Raw genomic sequence first — 18,310 nt, 5'->3', positions numbered from 1 at the left:
TATGTATAATTTACAAATATATATATATATGTATACATTTTTAAATGTTTGCTATATTTTTGTAGACTACTGGGCCAGTGGGCAAACAGGAAAGGGGAAGCAGGTGAAAGATCTTTTTAGGTCACGCGAAGAGATGGGTTTGTTCTCAGTGCCTTGGGAAAGCATTGGAGGGTTTTGAGCAGGCCAGTGCAGGATCTAAGCCTTCCAGCTGCTGTGTGGAGGAGAGGCTGAGAGGCTGGAAGCAGGGAGACCAGTTGAGAAGCTATGGCAAAAGCAGATGGGAAATCATGGCAGCCTCTACCGGCATCTTAGCAGTGGGAAGGAGGAAAGCGGCTGGGTTCTGGATGTATTTTGGAGGTAGAGTTACAAGCCTTGCTTATAGGCTGTATATGGAAGGAGAGATGCATTACGGAAAAGAATAAATAAAAAATAACAACCCCAGGCTTTAGCTTAGGCACTGGGTGGTCCATGGTGCCACCTACTGACACAGAGAAGATGAGAGGAGGTACCAGAATAGAGCGGAGGAGCACAGATTGCAAACTCTATTACAAAATGTAAAGTTAGAGATGCCTAAGCAGAGGCCAGGCGCAGTGGCTCACGCCTGCAATCCCAGCATTTTGGGAAGCTGAGGCGGGCAAACCACTTGAGGTCAGGAGTTCAAGACCAGCCTGGCCAACATGGAGAAACCCCATTACTATTTTAGAAAATACAAAAAATTAGCTTGACGTGGCGGTGGGTGCCTGTAATCCCAGCTACTCAGGAGGCTGAGGCAGGAGAATCACTTGAACCCAGGAGTTGGAGGTTGCAGTGAGCTGAGATTGCACCACTGCAGTCCAGCCTGGGCAACAGAGCGAGACTCTGTTTAAAAAAAAAACCTGAAAAACAAAAACTTAACTAACTAAAAAACAAAAAAAACCCCATCTAATCAGAGATGCTGAGCAGGCCTTAGTCCTAGGAGCCTGGAGCTGACGGGAGAGGTGGGCTCTAAACTTGGTCTTCTGACCCTGCAATTCATGTTCTTCCCATTGTTGCAGTTGCTCCCAGAGCGAGTTAATGTATGTATTTATTTTTATGTATTTTTAAGCAAATACATAATCACAAATAATCTAGAATATGTGAGAGTCTTTGAACAAATATTCAAAGTAGATTAAATTTAAATATTTTTAACCCTCTTTGGACTGGGTCAAAATACTGTGTTAAAGTCAGAAAGTTTACTGAAAAGTTTTCAGGATCCCAGGCTATATTTAACAGTAGTCCTACTGAATGAGTGCCATGCTAGTCCTCCCCCGAAACACCCCATTGTCACGTAACAGTTGTCTTCATTTTCCGTGAGGCCCTTTTTCAATGGTTTTACTTCTTCCCACCCACAGAGGGTCATGCTCTGTGAAGAGAAATAGTGCCATCAATCTGCTTTCTGAAAATACAGTGAGTCCTCCACCAAAAGTGATTTCAACTGGTCTAAATTATCCTTGAGTCTCTTTACTACTTCAGAAGTCATAGAAAACTGGCAAGGTCACCAAAAACTAAACAGAAGCAAACTTAGATTATTTTTAACGTAGATCAGCTTCACAATCTCAGCACTACTGATATTGAGTGCTGGATGATTCTTACTGTGAGGCACTGCTCTTTCCATTGCAGGACATTTAACAGCATACCTGGCCTCTGCCTACTAGATACCAGTAGCACTGCCACACACATTGATGACCATCAAAAATATCTCCAGACATTGCCAGATGTCCCTGAGTGTGGAGGGGAGTGGTACACAAAATCACCTCAAGGTGAGAACCACTGACTTGGAGAAAAAAGATAATCCTGTGCATCAGTGATTTTCATCATCACTTCCATTCTTTAAAAAAAAAAAAAAAAATGCCATAGAATAGGAAAGGATCAGCTACATACACTAGAAGACAACCGGGTAGTGAGTAAAAAAACCACAGTGAATAGTATAGGCTGTAAAATATCTTCCTGTGGCAGGGATATAAGCCTAGATGATCTGGGAAAGTAGAGGTTCTAACTTGAAATGGCCTTGGAGCATGTGCTCTCCAGCTGTGGGGAGGAGAGGCAGCCTCCTGCCCTACTGTGGCAGTTAGGCTATCTCTGTGGCTGGACAGACATATTCCCATCTGGCCGAAGCACTGGGCAGAGTTTTCAGGAGTAAAGACTCATTGTTGTCACTCTGGCTCACAATGAGTGTTCAATAAATGTTTGTTATAGGAATGAATGAATGAATGAGTGAGTGGTCCCTCTCTGAAAAGTATGGAAGGTGCAGCTACCGCCTGAAGCCCCTGTTTGTCCTCTGGCAGGTCTGGCCAGGAGAGTCATCAGTTTCCAGTGTGCAGCCTCAGCCCCAGGCCCCACCATGCCCAAGAGAAGCCAGGGTGGCACTCAGCCCCCATCATAGGATCAAGAATGGAGGGACTGTGGATGGGGAATCTGGATGGATGTGATGGGCAGGCCTCTTCCAACACTGAGCTCTTCCATTGCCTTTACAGAAAACCGGCCCATCATGAAGAGCCTGACCTTGCCAGCCCTCTCCCTGCCTATGAAGCTGGTGAGCCTTGAGGAAGCTCAAGCCCGCAGCCTGGCCACTAACCATCCTGCTCGCAAGGAAAGGAGGGAGAACAGCCTGCCTGAGATTGTCCCTCCCATGGGCACCCTCTTCCACACTGTCCTTGAGTTACCAGACAACAAGTAAGTGACACTCTTTTAAAAAATTCTAGGAGATGTGTGGTTGAAGAGGAAAGAGGAGGAGAGGTATACAGTCTCAGGACCAAGATGCCAGTGTGGGTTGGAGGTACCATCTGGGTTGGGGTTTAAGGAAACATTCCAGAAGAGAAGGGAGCTGTCTTTACAACTCTCTCACCAGCAGTTGATGCCTTTATCCATGCACTGCCCCAAAGTTAACAAGACCCCTGATCTCCCATTGAGCAAGCACCATTTTGGAAGAGTGTTATAGGGGTCACATCACAAGTCATGACTGAAATTCCTGACTTTTTAATGTAGACAAATCAGGCTTGGTGTTTACAAAAGGAAGTTTACTAAAGACAAAACTTTGACCCCTTCCCCTGACCCTCCATCCCCACGTGATGATACAAAAAGCATAGGGTTGACAAATGGTGTCACTCTAGGCTGATAGCTCTGGGTGAGCAGCACTTGGGGACATGCAAACCTGGTGTCCTTGTCAGAGCCTGTCAGAGCCCTCCCTCATCTCCAAAACAAATCAAGCATTGTTTTCATTGGTAGAATATTTTCTTTCCTCATTTCTCCCTGTCACTTCTTCTGTTGCCACCTGGGTCTCTACCCACCCCATCACTCGTACCCCATGGTAGAAAGAAGCGGGGACTGAACAGGAGTCCTAAATTCTAAGCAGATTGTAGGTGGAGGGGCTGAAAGGCAACCTTTCCATTGAAGGTGTCATCCCCACTGTTTGGTCAGTGAAAACAGGCACCTCTTGCACAGGCTGCCACCTTACACAACTAGGAGATGCCAGTCATGCCGCATGCTATAGGAATGGCATATCTGGAACTCATCTGGTGAGAAACCCATCTGTGTGCTGGAAAGTATATGGATTGTGTTTTCTTGAGACTGAGCCCCACTGCTCCTTTCCCTAAGTCCCTGGAGAATAAGTCTCATTTCTCCCTGATCCTCCAGAGATCAGGAAGAATACCTTGGAAAGACTATCAAATGCATCTTCTCTGTGCTTTCGACCACAACTGGGGTGCACCATACCCAAAGGTAGGCTACCCTATAAAATACTCCCCAAGGATAAAAGCTTCACAAAATGCAGGCCAAGTCCAAAGGAAACCACCAAGCACTGCAAAGCTATCTCAGATGGATCATACAAACATCCCGCGTCCAGGTATGATGACTCACACCTGTAATCCCAGCACTTTGAGAGGCTAAGGTGGGAGGATCGTTTGAGCCCAGGAGTTTGAGACCAGCCTGGGCAACATGGTGAAACCCAGTCTTTACAAAAAATAAAAATATCAGCCGGGTGTGGTGGCATGTGCCTGTAGTCCCAGCTACTCGGGAGGCCGAGGCAGGAGGATTGCTTGAGCCCAAAAGGTCAAGACTGCAGTAAGCCTTGTTTGCACCACTGAACTCCAGCCTGGGTAACAGAGCGAGACCCTGTCTGAAAAACAACAACAGCAACAAACATGGTGGGCTTGAGATCTGGATGTTCCATGAGAGCCCTGCAGAGAATAGGTCCTTTGTGGGACCCACAGATTGCAGGTTTTCATCCTGAAACTTTATACATTCCAATGGCTGGGCAGAGCCACAGCAGGGCAAGGCCTCCATGGTGACCCCTGGGGTGCCAGGCTCTCTCCACCCAGCCTAGTGCTCCCCTTTCCCCATCTCACCAAAGCAGCCTGCTGTGAGGCTAAGCCAGAGACACACTGACTACCCTCTGCGTTTCTCTGCAGTGATCATTGACCACACCTTGCAGGCTGCTACTCTCCTCAGGCTCACCAGACCAGACTCTTTTCCAGGTCGGCTTTCTCATCCAACCCTTTTCAGTCCATGAAAGTCTTCACCAGCCCTCTCTTTGCCTGTGGATGTCCCAGCAGTGTGGCTGTAGTGCAGGAGCCTAACAGGACCCAGGTCCATATGGTCTTTAGTGTTTACTCCTGTATAAAAACTGGCCATGTGTAGTGGGTGGCCCAGTCCTGTCATCCCAGCACTTGGGAGGCTAAAGCGAGAGGATGGCTTGAGGCCAAGTGTTCAAGACCAGCCTGGGCAAGATAGTGAGACCCCCATCTCTATAAATGAATAAATGAATGAAATGAATGAATGGTGTCTTTGAAATTCCAGAACAAAAGTGCTTATCAGAATTCCCAGAATTATGTGTTTGCTTGTGACCGCTGAGATTCCTGCCGATCCTTTCATCTGCTTGCCCCCACCTCTGCCTTTAATAGCACACCTTTACCTCTTGCCCTGGGAAATACAGTTTGCTGTGAGTCATGAAAGCCTTGCTTGGTCACCTCGGGCATCTCTAGACAAGGTGAGAATCAAGCTTACCTTGGATTTTAGAGGGGAATTTCCTGAAATATCAGAGCCATTCATAAGTAAGGACATAATTGGAATATTTGGTCTCAATTTAAAAGTCCTCCTGAAAAGACAAGTTAACAAACTAACTCCTTATGCCTTGGTTCTTTTAGGCGAAAGCTCTCCAGTAAATCAAAGAAGTGGAAATCAATATTTAACCTGGGACGTTCTGGATCAGACTCCAAATCAAAACTGAGTAGAAATGGGAGTGTATTTGTGAGAGGACAGAGGCTCTCGGGTAAGAATCAACAGCAATTGTTTTATGATACAAATATTTGTTTTCTAGCTCTGCTTATTAAGTCTTTGGTTTGATCATATCGAACACACTAGCTCTGAAAGAGAAACTTATACATTAACTGGGGGAAGAGGAGTCTTTTTTCAAAACAGTTTTAGACTTACCAAAAAAATTGCAAAAATAGTACACAGAGAACCTGTATACCCTTCATGCAGCTTCTCCCAATGTTAACATCTTATATAAGTTATCAAAGCCAAAAATTAGTATTGATACAATACTCCTAACAAATTTGCAGATCTTATTCGTATTTGGCCAGCTGTCCCAATGCTGTTCTTTTTCTGGTCTAGGATCCAATCCAGGATCTCACGCTGCATTTGGTTGTCATGTCTCCTTAACCTCTGCCCATCTAGGACAATTCCTCTGTCTTTTTGACCGTGATAACTTGGAAGAGTACTGGCCATTTATTTAGTAGAATATACCTCAGGGAGAGTTTGTCCAGTGTTTTCTCATGGTTAGACTGATGTTAGGAATTTTTGCAGAAATCCTACAGAAGTGATCCTGTGCCTGACTCAGTGTGTTATATTAGGAGGCACATGATATCAATATCTTATTGTGTGTGAAGAGAACTGTGATCCCTTGGTTGAAGTGCTCTTTGTCATGAATTTTAGGATCCTCTAATGGTTCATGGATGTAACAATTATTCCTATAGCATTTGCTAAATGATGATTTTCTATTAATTGGAATTCTGCTGAAAAGACCTGTCCCTTCTTCCCCAGGGTCGTGATTTTTAAAGAAGGATGCTACCCCATGGGACTTATTTCTGAGTAGTGAATAGAAATTGATACAGGAAGGAACTGAGGGAACCATATGTAGTGGGGAATTTAACCAATGCAGCTGAATATGATGTCAGGAAAGAGAAGACCAAGGAAATTTTTCATAATGATCCTTAGTGTCATAGATTGAAAGTATGATAAAAATGGAGGCAATAGTTATGAAACCAAGGTGTAAAAGAGAAATGTACAAATGCAATGAGCAAACTTTGACTGGATCCTGGAAAAAAAAAAAAAGAGCTGACTGAGCACAATGGTTCAGGCCTGTAATCCCAGCACTTTGGGAGGCTGAGGTGGGCAGATCACTTGAGCCCAGGAGTTCGAGACCAGCCTGAGGAATATGGCGAAACCACATCTCTAAAAAACAAAAACAAACTACAAAAGACAATTTGGGGAACAAAGAGGGAAAATGTGGATATAGACTGGAATATTAAATGATATTAAGGAATTATAAATTTTCATAGTGTGCTAATGGTTCTTAGGAGACATATACTAAAATTAAAGTATTCAAGGATGAAGCAGCAAAATATTGACACTTTCAAATAACTAGCAAATTATAGGTAGGTAGATAAATATCAATATAGAAATAGATAATGCAAATATATGGAAAAATGTCAATAATTATCAAAACTAGGTGGTAAGTTTAAGAGTGGTAAGTTTCTAAATGTTTGAAATTTTTAATAGAGATTGGGGGAAAATTAATTCCTATAGGAAAAATGTGAGATAATATTTTTAAGGACTTTCCTCAAACCGGGTGATAATCACATGCCAAGGATCAGAAAGTCCAGATGTTAGAAATCTTCATGTTTGCCTGTTAGAGTAAGGAGGGGTGTCACAGTACAGCAGTTACAATGATTTAGGCTATAAATAATGACAAATCAATTCAATCAACTTATGCAGTGAGGGAATTTACTGGCTTCTGCAGTTGAACACCCTGATATAGGGAAGGCTTCAGGGGGTTTAATACAGGAGCTCTGTCATGATTTCTCCATGTTTTCCCCAGCTGTGTCCTCCTTTGGGTCAGCTTCATCCCCAAACTTGCTTCCTTTGCTGTGGCAAAGTGGCTGTAGTAGTTCTAGGCTTTCCCTCTGACTATCCCACTAGGTCCAGAGGGAGAAAGAACATTTCTGGTAGCTTACTCCTAAGAGCAGGGACCCTTCTTTTCCAGAAGGCCTCATCAAAATTCCCCTTGTCTCGGTATCCTTCACTGAGCCACATGGTTCAGTCCCCATTGTCAATGGTGTGCCTTGTGCTGATTGGCTTCGGCCTGGGATCCTGAGCCAACCCCTCGCATGAGGAATGGGACTCACACCCAAGAAGTACAAGAGCTATGTGCGAAGGGCAGAAGGGAAATGGATTCTGGGTCTGCATCTGTAATCATCGTATGGCAAAACTCAGCTGGCACAAAATGGAAAGATAGCCTGAATGAAGAGGACAGGTTGCCACAAGTATGGCAAGACAGATACAAATCAGAAAATAGGATTCTTAAGGGAGAAAATGGAGAGAAGAGTACCTGAACAGAAAGTCCTAATCTATGAAAAGAGATTTGCTTAAGCACGTCAAAGAGAGAATTTCAGTTGCAGAATCAGTGGTACAGCTATGAAAGAGGTTCACCAGTAATGAAAAGTAAAAAAACAACAAAACAAAACAACAAAAAGGAAATAAATGGTTTGCTTTGATCTTTACTTAGGAAGATTTCCACCTGCATGTGGTTTTCAAAAAGAACAATTCCAAGGCACTGGATCAAATGGTGGTAAACTCATAGGCCAGGGCTTCTCACACCTGGACCTCAGAATCGCCCACAGAGTGGATCACACCATAGCAATTTTGCCTCAGAATGTCTGTGGGGAGGTCTGAGTATTGGTAATTTTCTAAAAGCTCCTGAGATGATTCTGATATGCAGCCAGTGTTGAAAGTCACTGGCTTATGATCTTATGAACAAACTAATCAGATCTTCACTAACTGGATGCAGGGGTGAAATTCAAGAACTGTCAGTGTCAATATAAGTGGCTCCCTGTGGCCTTAACTATTGCCTGAAGTGGTTTCTTTTTACCAGAAGAATATTGCTGGCAACTCTGGAAAATAAAGACCAATAGGCTTTATGGTCATAACTTTAGTGGAATCTGTGATTAAAGTTAGGCCATTGAACCCTGTAACAAATGTAATCCACCAGTGTGGTCTCTGTAAATGGCACGTGAGCTCGCTGTTGAAATATGCATGTGAAAAGGGGAACCAGTGGATTAACATATGTAAATAACATGCTTTAAAATACCATAACTAAGGACATTTAAAAAATTAATTCACCATGAATAGTATTGGGATTGTTTTGGGTGGGGAGGAGTGGGTGAGAGGGTGTTTAACCATATCTAGAAAATGAAACAGGTAAGAAATAAAGTATAGGAAAAAATGGAGAATTGAATTAAGACGCATAAACTTTAGAGCCTCCCAGATACGTGTATTTTAATTGATTCCATTTAAGTTTTTTGTACATTATTAAAGAGAAAGAAGAGTTCAGGGAACCCTCCAAAATGAACTGTGAGCAGAGAAATCTCAAAGCCATACAGCTATAGCAGGTCCAGGCTCACCTTTGAGTAACGGAGCTAAGAGAGGAGGACTCAAGGACACAAAGGCTGCCAGAAAACTGGGGAGTACACCTCTGTGAGGCCAGGCCAAGGTCCCAGACAGAAAAATGTAATATAAATATAGTCATAGGCCACAGGAGCCTGAGCTCTTAGTTACTCTCCAGAAAGAGGGGCAGGGAATGCTTGGGGACTGTCCCCCAAGCCACATCTCTGATGTGCTGCTCTGCTCCGCAAGGCCACAAGGAACTGCGTCATGAGAAAGAGGCTTCAACCCCAAAGGTGGACACCGATGGACTTACAGACAGAGCTACTGCCCGGCCTCTGTGACACAGTCAGGGGCTCCTGGTCACTGCCTGTCAAGGTTGACACGTGGAAACCAGAGAAATTCCAGAAATACAGCTCCTGGAAAACAAAGGCAGTGCATCTCCTAGAATACACAAACAAAGGGATGCTGACCAGGTAGTTTCAGGGCAGTAAATCAATTTATAGATTTGTGGAAATAGCAGATCTTCAAAGGATAAGAATTCTGGGGCACATTGGAAGTGAAGAGGTGAAAGGCGATCTCTGCTTTTGCAAAGGATTTGCATGGAGATGGCTGGGCGTCCCACAGTGGGCCCCAGAAAGAGAGAGGCCCCAAGCTGGGAGACCAAGGGGCTAATTGAGAACCTCCCAGAAGGAGCAGGTTTGGATCAAGGAGGAAGAACAGGGGAACTTTAAACAAGAGACAAAAACAGGCTTGAGTTACGGCTCAATTTTGGTTAAAGCCAACTCTAACTGCTTCTCATAGAACCTTCTCCTGTCTTCCCCTTTGTTGCTGAGCCCTAATCCATCCTGAATAGCAGCAACAACAATCAATAATTGTTACTTTTTAATGAGTACTTACTCTATTGCAGATTAGTACAATATAATTACCTTATAGTCATTACCCATTTAATCCTCACAACAACTCTATTTTTTTCTGATGTTACACATGATACGACTGGAGTTTAGTTTAGCTGTCACTTTGGGAGGCCAAGGAAGAAGGATTGCTTGAGTCTAGGAGTTTGAAACCAGCCTGGGCAACATAGTGAGACCATGTTTCTAAAAAATTTTTTTTAATTAGCCAGGTTTGTTGGTGTGTGCCTATAGTCCTAGCTACTCCAGAGGCTAGGGCAGGAAGATTGCTTGAGCTTATGATCACTCTACCACACTCCAGCCTGGGCAACAGAATAAGACCCTGTCTTAAAAAAAAAAAAAAAAAAAAAAGTTTAGCTGCTTGTCTGAGGTCACACAGCCCAAAAGTGGCAGAGCTGGAATTCAAACCCAGAAGTTTCCGAATTCAGAGTTACCTTAAGGGCTACTAGTCCTGGGCCTCCTGCTTCCAAGTGCCCTCTTTCCTCTCCTGACAAGCTCGACCTAGAAGGAACTACCTTTCAGCCAATTCTGTTCCCTGAAAAGAGATGGTGTTTGTGAATGCATCTATGTAATGCTATGCCTGGAATAAGTTTTTACTCACTTAAACCACACTCTTCCAAAAAGCTGCTAAGGTGGCTTACAAAGATGCATGGTGCATACCCAGTCACAGAGTGGGTGTGCAAAAAAGGTTTTACTGGGATCTGTTCAGGGTGAAGCTAAGGGGTGAGATCATTGGGGAGCACCCAGCCTGCAGGCCTCAAGGAACAGAGCTGCATCCGGCAGAAACCTAACTCCAGTTCCCTTGGGCCCTCTCATCTGCTGTACCAAATTTGCAGTAGCTGAGATGTGGTCTCAGCTCTCTGCTCTCTGGCCTGCTGAATACGAAGAATGGCCTGGAGCCTCATGGATTCTACCCCTGGATTCATCCTTGAATACTTTTTGTAGAGTAGAATTGGGTTCAGGACTCCTCATTTGCTATGAGCTATTTGACAAAATTGCAATTTACCTTTATTGTAAAATATTAATAAAACTTTGATCTATAACTGCCTTGAGTTTATTAGGTCTGGCCCATTAAGAAAGTAGGAACATCTAGGGTGGGGTAGAGGAATGTTTACAAGGGGATCAATTATACTTGAAAAACTTTCCTAAAGAATTTTGTCTTGTGTACTTAAACAGCCTGACCTATTTTTCTGAATGCTTTCTGTTAATATGCATTATCAAGGATATTTTTTCTTTTGTCTTTAGTGGAAAAGGCTACTATCCGACCAGCTAAAAGCATGGACTCACTGTGTTCAGTGCCTGTGGAAGGTAAGATTTTACAAGTAGTTTCTGAGTTGGAGATTACAACTAGGAGGCTGGAGCTCACTTGCCTTTATAAGCTGTCATGCCTGCTTCTCTATAGTCACAATCACACACAACTACCTAGTCCCAAATCCCTCCCTGACCCTACCCTAACTCAAGGGGTTCACATAGCCCCATAACCTCCCCTACCTTACTCCAGGGCTAGGCCTAAAGAGCCATCCTCTTTGCCCATCCTTCCTCTAGCCACAGCTGAAGTCCATGCTACTTTTCATTCAAACCTGAACCAGGTAAAAGGTCAACACCTGAAACCTAAGGCAGAAGAGGCTTCCCCTTTGGGCAGAAAGAAAGAGCCAAGCATTGGTTTATGCCTTATGGTTTTATGCCTAGAGGCCTATGTATCTTGAATTTGGCTGTTTCCATATGCATTCGCTTCCTAGTTTTTGTGTCAAGTCATGATTTTCAGTTGGTAGGTTCATTCATGTATCTATTCATTCATTCATTTATTATGTATCATTAAACATTAATTAGGCACCAGCTATGTATCAGCCATGTGCAAACCACAATATCCTTTGTTGGAGTATCCTTACAGTTGCACACGAGGTAACACCCACCACCAAAATAACACGTAACATTTGTTCTCACAGCTGTATCCTTCAGGGCTGACTTGCCTGTATCTCTCTCTTCTATTTCTGTTAAGTAACCAACAAGCACCATCACAAATTACAAGGCAAAGGACTTGTCTGGCAACAGACTGTTAAAACTCCCCTATACTTATCCCATGACTTTCCAGCCCCTTTAATACAAGACATTTTTCTCTTTCAAAAATGGGTCAGACCAAAATAATACAGAAAATCTTTAGAACAACATTTTAAAAATAATTCTAAACCTGGGCCGGGTGTGGTGGCTCATGCCTGTAATCCCAGCACTTTGGGAGGCTGAGGCAGGCGGATCACTTGAGGCCAGGAGTTCAAGACCAGCCTGGCTAACATGGTGAAATCCTCTCTCTACTAAAAAAAAATACAACAAATTAGCCAGGCGTGGTGGTGCATGCCTATAATCCCAGCTACTCAGGAAGCCAAGGCACGAGAATCACTTGAACCCAGGAGGCAGAGGTTGAGGCACGAGAATCGTTTGAACCCAGGAGGCAGAGATTGCAGTGAGCTGAGATTCTGCCACTGCACTCCAGCCTGTCTCAAAAAATAATAATAAATAATAATAATTCTGAACCTGTATAATACTCAGTGAGATCTTCTTAAGTTAACTTGATACTTTCAGCATTTCTTACTTTTATATTCATCTATTTGCTTTGGTTTGGAAACTTCTTGCCCAGTTTTGCAGGAGTTAGTATTTCAACGTATAGGTCATTATATACATGGCATGTGAGTATTGGACAGGTCATCTAACTGCTGAGTCTCGATGTCCTCATGTGTTAAAGATCATTACACTTCCTTACAGGGTGGTCATAAGAATTTTAAGCATACAGTTATGTAAGATGCCCAGTTTAGTGCTTAGTACCAAGTTAGAAACTATTTTCTAGATTCCTGGCAACTCGCATATCACCTCCAAGCTTATTTACTTCCCATGTAGGCTTTTCTCTTCCTTGCCTTCATTTCTAAGTCAAGAACTTGGTCTGGGCATAGTGGCTCATGCCTGTCATCCCAGCACTTTGGGAGGCCGAGGCAGGCAGATCACCTGAGGTCAGGAGTTCAAGACCAGCCTGGCCAACATGGTGAAATCGCCTCTCTACTAAAAATACAAAAATTAGCCGGGCGTGGTGGCAGGTGCCTGTAATCCCAGCTACTCAGGAGGTTGAGGCAAGAGAATCACTTCAACCCAGGAGGTGGAGGTTGTAGTGAGCCGAGATCACGACACTGCACTCCAGCCTGGGCGACAGAGCAGTACTCCATCTCAAAAAGAAAAAAAAAAATTCACTCCTCACGGCTGTGCTTTCTAACATTTAGTTAATTTACATTTCTAGTTTCTCATCCTCTGAATCAACAGGAAGAAGCCTGAGAAAAGGTGGGGAAGGTCTAGTTGTTAATAGCATTTGTTTCCTTGCTGGGAAATCAAACCCCCCTGTCTGGGTCCATCTGCCAGAGAAAACTTAAAACAAAAAGTTTTAAAGTTCTAAAATAAGACAAGATTCTGTTTATTTTTCCTTTTTGTCTTCTTCATTTTGAGCAAACATCATCCTACCGCCTCCCATCTGTCTCTTTATTTTTTCATGGTCTACATTTAATGCCTGGTAGATGATGGCTCTGTTTAGCAACTTTAGCAGTAATCTTTTTTTGAAAACTGCTCTACCTGCAAAGTTTAAAAGTGATCTGTATGGCACGACAGCAAATGAACCTACCGAAGCATCATGCTGAAATTCTGTGCATATGAGGAAGTGCTTTCTCTTTTGTCATCCAGATGTTACTTGTCTTTATCTGGGCGGTTATGACCCTGTTAAAATGCTGTGCCTCTCTAGTATTCAAATGCCGTGTGCCTGCCCTTACTGGAAGGCCTGCTATTGTATGTGTGCCCAGGCTGCTGACCATACACCTGTTCCTTTTTACTAGGAAAAGAAACCAAGGGAAATTTCAATCGAACAGTTACCACCGGTGGATTTTTCATTCCAGCAACAAAGATGCACTCCACTGGCACCGGCAGCTCATGTGACCTCACTAAGCAGGAGGGCGAATGGGGCCAGGAGGGGATGCCTCCGGGGGCTGAGGGTGGCTTTGATGTGAGCGGTGATCGCAGCCATCTCCAGGGCGCTCAGGCCCGGCCCCCACCGGAACAGCTGAAGGTTTTCCGGCCTATTGAGGATCCGGAGGGCGAGCAAACAGCCCCAAAGATGCTGGGTATGTTCTACACTTCGAACGACAGCCCTAGCAAATCCGTCTTCACCAGCAGCCTCTTCCAGATGGAGCCCTCGCCGCGTCACCAGCGCAAGGCGCTGAACATCTCCGAGCCTTTTGCGGTGTCTGTGCCGCTCCGCGTGTCCGCCGTCATCAGCACCAACAGCACGCCGTGCAGAACACCCCCAAAGGAGCTGCAGTCTCTTTCCAGCCTGGAAGAGTTTTCTTTTCATGGATCAGAGAGCGGAGGCTGGCCAGAAGAAGAGAAACCGCTGGGAGCTGAGACTTCTGCAGGTAAGTAGAGGAGAGAGGGTCTCTTTCCATTGCAAGAGAGAAAAATCAGACTTAAATTTGCTTCGAGTTTGCAAGGCAATATAGTGCAGTGGTTAAGCCTGTGGGCTCTAGAGCCCGACTGGGTACAAATCCACGCTCTGCCATTTCACTGCGTGGCTTCAGCAGGTTAATGTAACCACTCTGTGCCTCGGTTTCTTAATCTGTAAAATGGGAATAATTATGTTAATAATACCTTTTTCATAAGTTTGTTGTAAATATTAAATTATTTAATACATATGAAGCTCTCAGAACAGTGTCTACATACAATAGGTATATAATAAATGTTACCTATTATTATTTTATTTGCTCACAGAGTGAGAAGGCAGGAGAAAAACTCACAGAATGCAGAGCTGCAGAGCTGGAATTGGGGATTCAGTTCTTCCAGTCTCCTTCTCTCGCCATCCACCCATCCTCATTTCCACTTTATATTTGCAGACAACATGGCTAGCAAGTCTAGCAACAAGAAAGAGCATCCCTCTCCCAATTTTCTGATATCAAATGTAGGAAGGATTCTGATTGTATCTGCCTGAGTCCCATGCCCAGCCTTGGACCAATCACTGTTTCCCAGCTAATTGGATTCTGAGATTGGCCACACTTGAGTCTCTGGGTGTGTCGGGAGTGAGGAGAGGTTCTTTAATTAACAAGCAAACATGGGCCACATAAAATAGAAGCAGGGAGAACCCCAAAGGAAAGGATGGCTGACAATCAAACCAACAAATGTTTATGGTGATTTAGGAATGTTTCTTTTCAGTTAATATTAGTCATTTTCAGCACCTATTAGGTTGTCAGGCACTCTCCTAAGTGTCCTGCAAATATTACCTCATTTCTCCCTTCTATCCTATGATATAGGTAGTCACTATTATCCCCATTTCCTTAAAGAGGAATGGGTTATTTGCTCAATCACTCATAGCAAGGAAGTGGAAAAACCAGGATTTTAATCCATACTTTTAAAAAAATCTATGCTTGTAACACTATACCACACTCCCTCCTGTGTTCACTATGGGCTGTGGAGTTACAAAGATTGTTAAGACGTAATCCCTTCCCCACAGTGAGCTCACAAACTAAGAAGGGAAATTGAAACTCTGCACTGAAGTTCAGCACAGGGTCAGCCTATGGAAGCCACATAAGAGCCTCCTCAGGATTTTTGGAATTAGGGAGGGGTTAGGTACCCAAAGCATCATGAAAGAGGTGTTCATAACAGATGGCAAGGGCATGAAGGAGAGGCAGTCCTCTCAGGAGGATTCCAAGAAGATTTAGAAGAGGTGACATTTGGACTGAGCCTTCATAAATGGGTAGGGTTTCTCCATGCAGAAAAGAAGAGAAAGGGCATTCCGGGCAGCTACATGTTGTGGGAAGTATGTAGGTTTTGGAACCCAACCGTGCTGATTCCGATGCTAGCTTTACTGCTTTTTGTCAGTTTGGCAATGGGAAATTTTGGAGCCTGTTTCTCATCTGCAAAGCTAGGGAGGCTCCTATCCCAAAGGCTGTAGTGAGGTCTGAATGGGAAAATGTCCATAAAATACCTGTCCATAGTTTGGCTCACAGCAGATGTGAGTAAATATTAGTCCCTTCCTCCCATTTCCTTTCAGGATGGGTACACAGATGAGCAAATCTCGGGGGATCAAGTGATGCCTTGTCTGGAAAACGGTGTCATGGGCTGGCGTGGGTGCAGCAGGATGAGGGATAGGGGAGGGAGTGAAGGCTTTGAGGCAAACAGTGTTTCCAAAGGCTTTTGTGAGATTTGTTATCCTCTCTGCAAGAGTGGGTCTCTGGGCCCCATGGGGTCTTTTAGAGACAGTCTGTTATCCATTTTCCCCCCTCTCTCCTCTCTATAAATAAGAATACCCATTTTGTATTAAGTTGGTGTGGGAAAGACACTAATGGAGACTCCAGCCTGCCTTCCTACCTGCGGCCAATGGGCAATCAGGGCAGAAAGAGGGGCCTTGTGGAAGGCAGCCATGCAGATCCGAGACTGAGGGTGGAAGGGGGCTGCTGAAAAGCTCAGGGGCAACAGGTCCCCTCACCCTGCTCTCTGACGGGGTGAGGCTAACTTCAGTGTCTTATCTTCTTCCATGATTATTCCATGTGGAGAACTTCACCTTCATTAATTAAATATTTTTCTTTCTGTTGTGCAGTAGCAGGGGGCAAAAGCAAAAGAATTAAGGCAATTTTCCAGGTTACCCAATTAAACTTTTAGTTGCTCTGGTCAAACCAACTCTCCCACTTTTGGCCAATCTAAGTGAAATTCCAGTGTGACCCAAAGCGTAGAGATACCGAGTAAGTAGTGCATTTTAACTAAAGTTAAATGATTGTAAATACTGATTACTCTGAATGAAAAAATTGAAGGATTAATCAATGTAATCATCATGGTTGATTATCTGACTTTTACCTGATTCAAGAGCATGTCCTGCTAACCTCATCCTCAGCCGGTGGGGAGAAAGAACAACAAACCGAATCCTTCTGAAAGTGAAGGATGAGCTTATGGGCTGGTTTAAAAATTACAACTGACACTCTCTGCATTCGCTTCTAGAAATGCTTGTTAAGGAAGATCAGAATAAACATATAGCTTTACAGAAACTAGACAAATGAAAATCCAGAATTTCCCTAAGAGATATTAGGAGTTGCCTCATTCCTTTACTAAAGAACTTACAATAGAATTCTCTTAGTTCTATTTTAGTGCATCTGAAATATGATTCTGTAACACCTATAAAAATTTGTTTTGCCCTATTTTTTTTTAATCAGGAGCAAGCCTACCTTATAAACTCATTAGTTGATTCTATTAGTTAAGGTACAGGCTAAGCTGCTATAATATAGAAAATCAAAAATACAGCGGCTCAAATTTTATTTCTGTCTTACACACAAGTCCAGAATAAGGTGACTGTGATCCAGGAGATCTGGGGTTCCAGGCTCCTTCAGCCATACCCAGGGGTGTTGTCCTTGTCTGCATGGTCAGAGTAGGCTCAACACCCCCACAGTCACATTCCCACCCATGGGAAAGGGCTAGAGGAAGAAGCCAAGCAGCTTCCACTTAAGGATGTCACCTAGAAGCTGCACACATCATTTCCACTGCCTCCCATCTGCCAAACGTATTTCACATAGCCACACTACCCTCAGGAGGCTGAGAAATATCACTAGATGGAAAGCCATGTGTCCAGCTAAAACTTGGGGGGTGGGGGAGGTTCTAGCTCCAAATAAAGAAGAGGATAGATATTGGGTAACGATTATCAATCTCTGCCTCTATGGTCACCCGCTTTGTGTATAATGTGTCACATGCTGGGAACGTGACAATGCCCTTCCCTTTTGAGCTATAGAGATTTCTTGTAGTTTAGAAGTGGCCACCAAATCTGTCAGCCAACAAAAATTTGTTGGAGATTTTCAGGTAATTTTTAGGAATAGATACTGCCTCTGTTCTGAAGAACTTACCCAAGGGTAGAAGCCATGTACCTGAAAAGAGATCATGGTAACCTGAGGACCGTGCAGCACATAGATAATAACACTGAGTGCTAAGGGACATGGTATGAGAAAGCTACAAAGAGATGTTAGGTTTATGTCTTGAGGAATGGATTCAATTGGAATCACAGGGAGGACCAAAGCAGGGGAGAACAAGGCCTGTTAGGGGAGTGGGAGAAGAGAGGACATGTGGCTGGGCCACAGTGAGATGGGCTTCGCATGCCATAATGGAGGCAATAGGGAGCCATTGAGGGTTTTCAGCAAGGGAGTGAGTGATAGGTACAAACTCATGGTTAGCGCGGGCCCTTCCTCCACACCTCACACAGGAGTGCATATTAATGGTCATGGTCAATGGAAAGAAGCTCTACAAAAAGGGACACTGGCAAGTCCTCCAACTACTAGATTTTAGGAGAATGTTAAAAAATATATGTTTAAAAATTACGGATGCATTTACCCTTTCACCCAAAAGTTTCACTTCTAAGAATTTATCTTAAATAAATGGATGCATAAATACAAAATAATGTTTGCACATCATGGCATTATTTGTAATAGCAAAGGACTGGAAACAACCCAAATGCCCCCCTTTAGGGGTCTGGTTGAATAACTAGGGTGCATCCACACAGTGAAGTTCTATAGAGTCCATAGCTTTGTGAGCCTTGCACCACATTCCCCCAAACTCCTGCACATCTGTCGGGGACAGTTTCTGTGCACATGAAAGACACCTGTCTCAGATGTCTGCCTTGCGTTTCTGGTTTTCTGCCTCAGAGCATTTTATGAAGGGATTGGCTCACTCAG

The 18,310-nt window shown here is 43.8% G+C and overlaps 1 protein-coding gene across 1 annotated transcript in view; it reads left to right on the top strand.

Moving 5' to 3' along the window:
• ARHGAP31 (Rho GTPase activating protein 31) overlaps positions 1 to 18,310 on the top strand; it is a 125,884-nt gene that overhangs the window by 93,862 nt on the left and 13,712 nt on the right. The window contains exons 7-10 of the mRNA XM_032150106.2: positions 2,493 to 2,691; positions 5,160 to 5,284; positions 10,833 to 10,895; positions 13,451 to 14,026. Of these exons, the coding sequence (XP_032005997.1) occupies positions 2,493 to 2,691; positions 5,160 to 5,284; positions 10,833 to 10,895; positions 13,451 to 14,026 (963 nt within the window). The remainder of the gene's footprint in view (positions 1 to 2,492; positions 2,692 to 5,159; positions 5,285 to 10,832; positions 10,896 to 13,450; positions 14,027 to 18,310) is intronic.

The sequence above is a fragment of the Hylobates moloch genome, unplaced genomic scaffold, assembly GCF_009828535.3.
Source record: "Hylobates moloch isolate HMO894 unplaced genomic scaffold, HMol_V3 SCAFFOLD_4, whole genome shotgun sequence".
In the NCBI taxonomy this organism is placed as follows: Eukaryota; Metazoa; Chordata; class Mammalia; order Primates; family Hylobatidae; genus Hylobates; species Hylobates moloch.
This window is presented reverse-complemented; position numbering and strand designations above follow the sequence as displayed.